This window comes from Phalaenopsis equestris, unplaced genomic scaffold (assembly GCF_001263595.1).
Source record: "Phalaenopsis equestris unplaced genomic scaffold, ASM126359v1 Scaffold000938, whole genome shotgun sequence".
Classification (NCBI taxonomy): Eukaryota; Viridiplantae; Streptophyta; class Magnoliopsida; order Asparagales; family Orchidaceae; genus Phalaenopsis; species Phalaenopsis equestris.
The window spans coordinates 143,956-155,842 of NW_018165377.1; the positions used below are offsets into that span (position 1 = coordinate 143,956).

The 11,887-nt window shown below is 36.2% G+C and overlaps 1 protein-coding gene across 2 annotated transcripts in view; it reads left to right on the forward strand.

Moving 5' to 3' along the window:
* The window catches only part of LOC110032403 (folate transporter 1, chloroplastic), a 59,290-nt gene that overhangs the window by 13,922 nt on the left and 33,481 nt on the right, over positions 1 to 11,887 (forward strand). For both annotated transcript variants that reach the window (XM_020736032.1, XM_020736033.1), the window contains exon 6: positions 2,680 to 2,753. In XM_020736032.1, the coding sequence (XP_020591691.1) occupies positions 2,680 to 2,753 (74 nt within the window). The remainder of the gene's footprint in view (positions 1 to 2,679; positions 2,754 to 11,887) is intronic.

An 11,887-nucleotide genomic window follows, 5' to 3' on the forward strand; every position in this document is an offset into this window, starting at 1 on the left:
ACTACTAATCAATTATATATATATATATATATATATATATATATATATTTGATGAGAAGTATTTTTAATAAATTTAATTGGCTACGAGGCTACAAAGATTTATAATCAATTAAAAGTATTAATTAAGAAAATAGAATAAAAATTATTAAATTAGATTCAAATGATGTTTTAAAATAAGCAATAATTTTTAAATCTCGTCACAATTCTTAACATCTTATGACCACGTGATTAGGGTTGTTAAAATGACTCTTTGTTCGTGAATGGCTCCTGTTCGTCTCGCTCCGGCTCGCTAAGCAAACAAGTAGAACACGAACACACCTTTTGAACTCAAAATATAAATGAGTCGAACACGAGCTGCGCCTGGGCTCGCTCGTGTTCGGCTCGTTTACACCCCTAATTGGCGTTGTCGCTTGTAGTCCTCTGTCGGGCTTCCACCCACCATGGTTCCTTATTCTTGGTCGAAATCCTTCAAATCGATCCGCTCCTACTGTGAAAAGCCCGTTGTCCCATTCTGCCTGTTGCCTCTCGTTCCAGTTGTCTGGACGTTATACCATTCCTTCCAAGTGTTGATGCTCGAGTTCGCTTCCCATTTCTTCATCAGATCTCGCAACCCCAGAGAGCGATAATGCTCTGATGTCGCACGAATTCTTCTGATTGTTGTCGTTGGCATCCATTTCAGATGTCGTTACTCGATTTTGCTGTAGTTAGCAATCTTCTTTATCATATCTTCTTAGGTTTTTAACCTCCCCTCCATTGCTGAGAAGTGCTCATCTGTTTCATATATGATTTGACTGACCTCTTCTGCTAGTTTTTCCTCCAAAATATCCACCTTTTTTGCTGTCGATACCCTTTAATGGTTTTGAAACTCCCTTATGTTGAGATCATGGGATTCTGAATTTCTAGACACCAGTTTGGCGTATGAAGAACTCTGGACACTGTGATCCCAAAATTCTTATTTATGGTTCGGTGGAACTATCGGAAATCGTGTGGAACTCCAGATATTGTAATCCAAATTCTTGGACATTGTAGATCCAGATCATGAGTTTCTTTCACAAGCGATGTGTAAGTTCTTTACGCTATGATCCTATTTGCCAGTTTTGATCAAGAGTGGCGTGAAACTCTTGTACGCCACGATCCTTCTACTTTATTGTGGTATGTGCCCCCACAATCCTGCCTATTCATGGTCCTGGACGCCATGATCCTGTCGTTCCTTCCCAGCTAGCTCCAATGACGATTGTATCACGATATTAGGTCACTCCACGACCCTTCTGTGCTTCCTCAAATCACGATCGTCGGCTCCTTACGATTGTATCACGATATTAGGTCACAACGCAACCCTTTTATGCTTCCTCAAATCATGGTCGTCGGCGCTTGTAAGGCGAGATCCCGTCGTCGCGCCCAGGTTGCTTTTATTGTGACTGTATCGACGAAAACCTCGATTGTATGTTGAAATCTCATTGTTCCTTTCTAGCTAGCTCTAATCACGACGCGAGGCTTCGGTCACTTGTCTTTATACGCCATGATTCTGACGCCCTTTTGCTCAATCCCATTGCTTCTAGCTATGGCTTGTCGCGTTCGGATTGCGCATTCCCGACAGTTGTTTTCCATATCGCTTGAATCACGAATTGACATGTGATCCGTCATTCCCTTGGTGAAAGGGCACTGTTTATTGTGTCCCATGGTTTCTGATCCCAATCTAGAACTCTGTATTGGCCGATCACGTTGATCATTGTTTGTTTCCCATAGATTGATTGCTTTGATACCAATTTGATAGGAACAAAATCAAATTTTGTCACATAAATTAGGGCAAACACATTTTATTTCACGAACACCAAATCAAAGCAATAAAACACAAATACATAAAGAATAAATGCCCGTAATTCGAGAGGTAGGCGATCACTCCCAATTCCTACAATTCAGGAGGTAGGAAATCTCTCCCAAACACTAACCCTAAGACTCCAAGTCAACCATTAGGATGCACGCCCTAAACCTGAATCTATTTGGATATGTTTATACTGAACAATAATAAATAATAAAATACTCAATTCCTCCTAGGCTAATAAAAGGATAAATTTCCCCCTTAGACTGGGCATTGACATAATAGCATCACACCAATGCTTTGTTTTCTTATGTAATTTCTGCCTTGTGTACGAAAAGTTGTAGGCCTTCGATAACAGAATTTATTCAACACTTCAGATCTCTTTTGCCTTCATTAACTTGTGTATGGGTCGGTCCTGTTTGTATTGCATGTGTGCTTTTGAATTGATGTTCATACTTAAATTTCAAGTTGGCAGAGCCAACCATGCTTGGCTCAACCTTCTTAGTTTTGAGAATTGGAGTAATGATGATAATGATCCTCAATCTTAATACATTTCCCTAATCCAAGCTCTGATCATGTGTCTGAGTTGCATAATTCATTCATTGTGCACCATTTAGGGGGCGTGCTTTAATGCCTATTTTATGGCAAAAGATTCATAATTTTATTCTGAAATGGTTATGAACTTTGGTGCTGTATGTTGTGATGCATCATTTTCCACTTTCTTGTACTTGTTGAAAGATTGATGTTTTTGTTTTTTTTTTGTCTCTTTTGTTTATTCTAAGAAAAATTTGCAGTTTTCTGTCATAGCTTTAATTGGTCAAATGCTTAAATCTTTTTGCTTACCTGTTATCATAGATCAGATGCAGTTAGAACCATTTTCAAAGAGGAGGGATGGAGAGCTTTCTATAAGGGCATTGGATCTGGACTTTTTCTTGTATGTTTGATATTGACCTGGTATTGGATTATTTGTTCTCGAGCTTTTTTGTTTGTAATTTGCTATGATGTGTAAAGTTAACATTTTGGCATGGCAAGCAGCCACTCAAGTTATGTTTTTGACATAATTCTGGATCCTTTTTGAATGACTGTGAAAGAATATTAGTTTGCTATTTCTTTTTTACACAACTAGAATTTTATGCAAACCAATCTGATCTGCTTAGCTTTTCGTCGTGGAAGATGCCAAGAAGATGATAATGTTATCATTGCATATGAAGTATTTGTGTATTTTATAATTATAGAGCTGAAAACCCAAATTATTTTGATATCCCATGTACATATCCATGATTACGTGCAAATGGACAAGAGCTCCTTGCACATCAAAATGACCTATGGTGAACGAGTTATTTGCACAAAGAAATTAAGACTCTGGCTTTCTTTATATAGTTTCTACATCAACAACAAGTTTTTATCCCACTAAGTGGGGTTGGCTACATGTACTCTTTTTCTCCATTGTCTTATTGAGTGTAATATTTTCAGTTAATTCTTTCAAAATTAAGATCATTTTTTTATACAATATGCCCAAGTATTTTTAGGCCTACCTCCGCCTTTCTTAAATAAGTCAAATCTAAAACATCTACTCTCCTAACCAGATCATCGGATGGTCAACATTTAATGTGACCAAACCATCTAACTCTTTCTAATCTTGTCCGCCACTGGAGCTACACCAACCCTTTCACGGATACATTCTTTTCACATTGTCAATAAGTGTCAAACCACTCATCCACCTAAGCATTCTCATCTCAACAACACTTAAATTAGTTTTATGCTTCCTTTTTAAAGGCCAACATTCTACGTCATAAAGGGTTGCAGGTCTCACCACTATCTTATATAATTTTTCCTTAAGTCCAAGCAATACTTATCTATGCCACAATAGGTTCGATGGATTCCTCCACTTCAACCAACCAAGTTGAGTTACTAATAACATCACCATCTATATCACTATCACTTTGAACAATAGATCCGAGATATCTAAAACGATCACACCTTTTAATGATTTATCACACCTTTTAATGATCACACCTTTTAATGATTTTATCACCCACAGTTACAACTATATCACTAGATCTACTACTAATAAATTTACATTCCATTTATTCAGTTTTAGATCTACTCAAATGAAAGCCTTTAGACTCCAATGCAAACCTTAATAATTCAAGTTTTTCCTGAATTCTTTCTCTAGTCTTATTAAAAAAAAAAGATATCTTCAACGAAAAACATCTATTTATAGTTTCTAGCTGAATTAAGGATATGTGATTTTGTGCATGGTTTTTTTTTTTGATTTTTTTTTTTTTGGGGAGTGAAGCAGAAGATTTGTGCACATATCTGACATAGATTAATGTGAAATCTGGCAACAAAACATAAATTACCAACAATATGGCAAAAGATCTATATCCCTATGTCAGTGCCATTACATTTAAAAACCTTTTACAATTTTAACTTTCTATTTTGTAATGCCGTGCTAGCATAGCTTTGTTCTTAGCCATGTTTTTGTGTTTTCATTTTATTTAATATATCATTATCTTTTTGCTAATTATTAGCGGCTAGAATACCTTTTATGATTCCACATTGATGTGAAAATTTTTGTATTTGTTCAAAGATAGTTTGTCATTCAATAACGACCTTTTCTATACATATTACCTAAGGTCTTGTAATTCAGTTGATTAATGATGCAAATTAGGGTTACTTTATACTTTTTTCCTCTCTATGTAGTGCCTTCCTAGAAGAAATTCGTTCATCTAATTTTCTTTTTACCAGGTTTTCTTTCCTCCCCATAGTTTTCCTCTTTTTCTATATTCTTCGCTTCACAAGAAAAATAAAAAATATAGAAAAATGATTGTTATGTGTTTTTCACTTGATTAATGTATAATGCACTCATCTTTGCTTATTTTTTAATTTTATTATTAGTGGTTAAAATGCCATTTGCCATTTAGTACTAGTTTGACGTTTTTATATACCATGTAGTCACTTTTATCATTTTAAACAAATTATATTTGATTTTGTCTTACTCTTTTCCTGTTGCCCCCTTTTTTTATGGCACATTCATTTCTTTTTAATCTCTATTTTCTATGTCTCCTTGCTTCTTTCCTGTACCACATTTTTCTCTTTTCTGCAATTAAAGTACAAGAAAAAAATAACACCACAATCAACATTTCTACTGTTTTCGTTGTCATCATCATGGCATCACATCTATATGCTGTGATTCTTAGTTTTCCTGCAAATTGGATTTAATGCATTGAGATGCATGCTGTAATTCTGTTTTATTTGTGCATTCAATTGATTTTTATTTAAAACTAAATCTTGCTCTAGTAAACCAAACTTTTAAAGTATTAATGCATTTCTGCATTTTTTAATTGCAAAAAAAAAAAAAAAAAAAAACCCGTTTATTGATGATTTAAGGTTAGGCTTCTTAATGCAATTAGAATGTTATGATGTATGTGAATCACAAAAGGGAACTTATAATGATCACAAGCCCTACTAAATAAGCTAGAAACTTGTTTTCATTACATGCAAACAATGACTGTGTTAGAATCCAAAAAAGAGTAAATTATGCAGATGAAATTGGATGAAAGGAGTTATCAATGTGAGGAATTTAGGTATCGCATTAGTCAAAGGAGATGATTTTCCGATAATTAGGTAATCATACTTTTAACATATTTAAAGAAAGCACACATCTTAAGCAAGATTGAAAATTGAAATAAGAATTATTCACTCCACCAAAAATAATCAAATTGCAGTTCTTACAATATTTATTTAGAGAATTCTCAATCCTTAGGTTAGTGGATATGGTTATCATAAATTCAGTCGACTTAATATCCAAATAGCCTTAAATTCATTACCCAACCTTCTCTAGAAATAAAAAAAGGGGAGGGTGGGGGTGGGGAGGGGGATTACATAAGCAGCACTCTAAACTAGCACTCTAAACTACTAATATTACATATCTCACACCCAAAATTCAATATTTACCCCCGTTAATTGTGTTAGAAGATCTTATCAGACACCAACCTCCGTCTTGTCGTCGATTTGATTGAACTTGTTAGAAGAGAAGCCAGCGATGGGATCACGGCATTGAAGCTGTTCGAAATAGTTGAGAAGGCAGCGATGGGATTGTGGCATACAATGACCTCCAAAACTCCAATTTTTCTCCTCTTTCAGCCCCACTCCTATCTGAGACCGATGATGAACTTAAACCTCATTTTCTCCCACTTTCTCCAACCCACCTTCGCGAGCTTTAACTTCTCTAATCTGATGTAGGTGCAGATCGAGCTCGCTGGAGCCAGCAGAAGGATGGTGCGACGAGTTCCCAAGTGGACGGGTAAACCGAGTTTGCTGGGAGTGACGCAGGGGACAGGGGATGAACCTACGCTACCTGTTTAGCATCCCAACTGGTTCAACAGCCCACCCGGTTCAGTTCAGCGGGAATAAATACCCTCGGTCCAATAGGAGGCTTGACCGACCCCCTCCTCCCCCTTTTCATTGGGCGAGAATTTTCCCCCCTCCTTTTCTGTTTTTCCACCTATATGTCTATTATAAATATGTGTGTTGTCGTCCTAGGGTTTAATTTTTGGTTGATTTTGATTCCAGGTTTCTGTCTCTAGGGGTGTTTCCCTTGTTAGAGTTGTATCCAACGGCGAGAAGGTGCTCCGGCTATAACTCATTCTAAGGTAGTGATCGTATCTTCTCTTGTTCCTGTTTTGCCACCTGCTGCCCCCGGTCTTTGCCGTCTCGGGCCCTAATGATCCCTGCCACAGTCCCTATCCCGTTACACCTGCTGCAGCCCCTCTTCTGCAACACAGTCGCGGCCGCCATCCCCACAACTTTTGCTCCAGCCGTCTGTACTGGGTGTTTTCCAGGGCCTCACTAGTTGTCTATCGCTGGCCAACAACTTTTCCCTGCTTTGTAAGTCCCTCCCCCTTACTGCCAGTGGCATCCAGCCGCCTCCCTAGTTGCTGATTCTGTCCAGCAACTCCTCCTTGGACCGTCACTCCCTCCCACCGACTTCAAGGGCTGTTCCAACAGCTTTTTCCCCTTTCCCAGCCACATGTTCTACTGTAACCTCCTCCACTCACAAAGCTGCTGCCAACTCCTCTAACCTATTAGACAGCCACCACAACTCCTTTCACGTACTTTCTAGCGACTTCCAGAACTCACGTCCAACCCTCCTACCCTCACAACCACCTCCAATCCAACCACCACCTGCTGTCCAACTGCCAAAAACCTCTCTCGTTCTTGCACTAGGGTGCTTTCTTGTTTGTGTTAATTTTCTTGTCACAAGTCCATGGTTATAATCCTTTTGAATTTCAACAATAATATTTACATCTCTACTACGATTTGAGTTAACTCCGGTATCTAGGAGTCCCCAAGCCGCTAGTGCAGAGCTTGCCGAAGCTCGTAGGCAAATGGTGCGGCAAGCTGCGAGTGGGTGAGGGAGATGATGGGGTGGACGGGTAGGGAGATGATGGCGTTAAGTAACGGTCGGTGTTAATTTTATTTTATTTGAATATTTTAGGTGCTAAGGATGTAGATATTGAAGTTTGGGTGTGATATATATAAGATTATTAGTTTTGAGTGCTACTTAAATCCCCCAAAAAATATTACAATTATAAATAAATAATTCTTGTGAAGTTCCTGGAAGAGGAATTAGGGAATTCCCATGAACCCTCTCCTGTAAGGCAGCAATAATATCCTCATGTAACGACAAAATAGTAGTGAAATTAATTGCAAGTAGCGACAGAGTAACGGTGAGCCTATGAACAACATAAAAGGTGAAACAATGCAAGTGGAATCCCGATCTTATCTACTCCACTTGAAGAAAATTCACTCGTACGAAACAATTTTCACATTCACTATAACTCTGTGAACTTGTTGATCTCAAAGGGTCAATCTAATTTGCTATCATAGTCATACCAAATCATATCGACAAACATAATTACTAAAAAAAATAAATGCATCCCTTTATCAAGGCATCATAAACATCCCAAACTACTGGAATTAGAAAATAATATAAATTACAACTAGGTCTATTTTGCCACTGAATAAGTTCTTTGGATCCACCATATATAGTTTACACAATTTTATTTTCTAGAATAGCCCCAGGAACAAACTATAAAAAATATTTAAACGAGGATTGATGAGGATTCATAAGGAAGAGGTGGAAAGAGAGAAGAATCTAAGGAGTTGATATCGAACTTATGGAATAGTGTCAAATCAAACACATTGAAAATATGAGTAATATCATAATCTTCTAGAATGTCTAGTATATCTAGGTGTTAGTTTCGATGTGTCGTAAAATCTTAAAATGGCTCTGCTTTCTTAGCAAATATTTATGAGAATTAAAAAAGTATCACTACGAAACTTATATTCAATGATGATTTGTTGATGGATTTTCTGGCCTCATACATTTGCTAACTCTTACCTTTCTTAGGGTAGTCAGAACACGTACAACACTAAGATTTTTATGTTTCATAATAAATCCCTTGAGTTACTCATTAACCTCCCTCTTAAGCTCACCATGTTATGTTAAATTTGTTTTATTATGAGGCAAAATAGGCAATGATGATTCATGAACAAAATTAATAGCATGTTTTATGCCCCTAAGTGGTGGTAATTCATTAGAGAGCTCATTAGGACAAATATCTTCAAAATCATTCAATACTTATTTTAACATAATCACACAAAATCACACTCTTATAGTTAAACTATATTATTGAACTGATCAAGCCCTCATGCCTACTTTCTCTCTCAATTATATGTTTAATTTTTCACTTCAATAGGAGCACTAGATTTTTTCTTAGATTTAGACCTACTCTCTCTGTAGGTTTTAAAAGTACCCTTGTTTCATTAGAATGAGAAGATAGAAGAATGGAAAAATGGGAGATCTCATGATTAAATTGTAGTTCATTGTTCAATTTAAAAAAGAAGATAAAAATATGTACAGAAATAGGTTGAGAAATAACTACCTAGGAAAAAATTAAGTTTTGGAGTCGACCTTAATTTTTGAATTTATAAATTACTACACTCTTATAGTTAAATTATATTATTGAACTGATCAAGCCCTCATTCCTACTTGCGCTCTCAATTATATGTTTACTTTTTCACTTCAATAGGAGCACTATATATTTTTTTTTAGATGTAGACCTATTCTCTCTGTAGGTTTTAAAAGTACCCTTGTTTCATTAGAATGAGAAGATAGAAGAATAGAAAAATGGGAGATCTCATGATTAAATTGTAGTCCCTTGTTCAATTTAAAAAAGATGATAAAAATATGTACAGAAATAGGCTGAGAAATAACTACCTAGGAAAAAAATTAAGTTTTGGAGTCGACCTTAATTTTTGAATTTAGAAATTACTACATATCAGAAAGGAATGCTATTGTCCACGACTGTTGGATTGTTTTAAATGGTAATGTTATATCCACATATTGCTGAATTATTGTAAGTGGAAACTTATTATCCATAGATTATTGGATTTTTGTAAATTAAAAATTATTTTTCATGATGCTGAATTATTGTAAATGAAAAGTTGTATCCATAAATTTTGGTAAATAATACTTATTGTCCATCATCAACATGTTTTATCATTTAAAGATGTTATCTAAATTCATTTATCAGCCTAAAATTCGAAAGATCAAAGCTTAAAATTCTCATTTTTAGTGAAATTTTTTGCTGACTTATGGTTCATCTACTATAGATCATTTCTATGTCTTCTTTTACTCATTAAAAATGTTTTAGCTTTCGGAAATCTATTATAAACAATTCAAGAAATTTTTTTTTCAGCTAATTTTACAAAAAAATTTCTTAACCAGGCTTATTTCTTCAATATTTACTTTAATTATCCAAAGCGTTGATAATTTTATTAGTTAATCAAATTTTTTCAGCTTTTGTCTTCAACATAAAAACTTCAATTATCATAAACATTTGTTGAAATTCTATTAATTAATCTAATTAAGGGTCTGTTTGGCGCAATGTTGGTGCTGTAGTATGTTGTCCTGCCGCGCTGTAACATCATATGCGACGACGTTTGGGACATCATTTTGGGACTTAGAGTCTCAAATTAGGGCGTTTCTCGAACTCTTTTCTCTCACTTCGGTCCGCAGTTTCGAGGTCTTCTCCCTTCAACTCTCCCAGCACCACCCTTCCGATCTCCGTCGATCCCCTCGTTTGTGCATGTGTTATCATTTGAAGGTATTTGATCCTTCTGATTTTTGTTATTGGAGGCCAATGATGAGTCATTTGACCTTTGAGATTCTTTTGGATGACCTTTATGTTGTTGTTTTCTGATATATACGAGTTTAGTATTAAGGCCTTTAAGAAAACGAAGAACCCCTTCTTTCTAAGTCATATGACCTTGGGGGTTTTTCGGGCCGTTCTTTTCTGTTGCCATGCTTTCCGACATATGATTTTGGTAATAAGTGGTTCAAAGTAACCAAAATCTCCTATTTTCCTAGTTCTCTGCTGTCGGCCAACTTTTTTTGATTGATTAGTTTAGATTTTGAAAATATGAAAATATGAAAATAATTTTTGAGATTTAATTTAAGTATAAGAGATATATATAGTTTGGATTTTGAAAATAGTATGTTTTAATTTTTTAAAAAATGAGACCAAGTGGATCTCATTCGTCCAATAGTTTGCATAATCGTGCCTGATACCGCAAATACTACACCCTCCCGAAAGATAAGTGTAGACCTCGACGATAGACCCAATCCTGCAAATTAAGAGATTTGTGACATCCGTTTGGTCTGCGAACCTTTTATGTATGACCGACAAATTCCCCTATTTAATACAAAGATTAAATAGGGTTTATTTTACCTGGGTTCCAAGTTCCCTATAGAGGCAAGCCCCTATAGTTAATTACATCCCAAATGACGGGAGTCACTTGAGAAAACTCTCGATAATGATCAATGGTTCTAGTCTTCAAGAATTCAAGGTTCAGGTTTTCAAGGTAGGACGTAGAAGGGCAAATGGGAGTGGCTCAAACATGAACAGTTATTTCAGGAGTCCAAAAGAAAGAAAAGGTAGGGGATGTCACAGATCCTAAGGAGAACTCCCAGTGACTTCCCAAACTATCCTACTGTGTGGCTACATTTTTGGAGATGAAATTAATTAAATGTTTGATCTTGCCAATTTTATTATTTGGGACTTACATTTGCATAATACCCGATTATGCAAATAACCCACAGAGAAAGGAGGGTTTACGTCGTACGACACAACAACCTCGGAACCTAAAGCGAGTTAGGACTTATGCTGCACAATATTGTTGCACAGGTGCCTCAAAAGGGAATGTGAGAATTTATGTCGCGCTAGGCGAGCTACCTCGGAGTCCTATGAGTTGTTATTATGCTAGGAAGGGATAATGTTGAAGAAGATTTTCTTGTTGCTCGCTTCAAGCTCCTCGTCGTGCTGCCTACAAAGTTGGCTCCAAGCTCTTGTCGTCGCGATGGCTCCAGGGTTTAAGTGTTTGAGTTTTGGTGTCAATGTTTGGTTTTGTTTTGTTTCAATTTTTGGTTTTGCATATAGAATAAGCAAATTGCAGGTAAATAAAATGTACTTAAAAGGTAAAATGCAGTAAAGTAAAATGCTGTAGATAAACTATAAAAACGTACATGGGCATCTGCTACTATTGTGTTATTATGTTGCGAGCATAGCATGATTTGCAGGAGATTTAAATAAACTTGCAAAAAAACTAAACAAGACGAGAAAACTCGGCACAAAAGTCAGAAAAATGAGTCGTATAAATCACAAGCAAACGAAACACTTGGCCACATATGAAAGATCAGAACTGGTATAAGACCTTGGTGAAAGTGGGGGCTCAGAGCTGGGCTGTGTGCTTCCCGATCTTGAACAGGAGTTACCGGCCCGACAATTTACAGAAGGTAGTCCTTAACCTCGATCCAAATGACTAACCATGGACTTTTATAAATTTTCATAGAAAAGTTTTCATGCAAAAGTTGTTCAAGTTTTTTTTTTTTATGTAGCGTTCTTTTTAACATGCAAAAGAAACTTTTATTTTATTTTTATAAATATTTTGTAAAGTCGTAACTGGTATAAGACCTTGGTGAAAGTGGGGGCTCAGAGC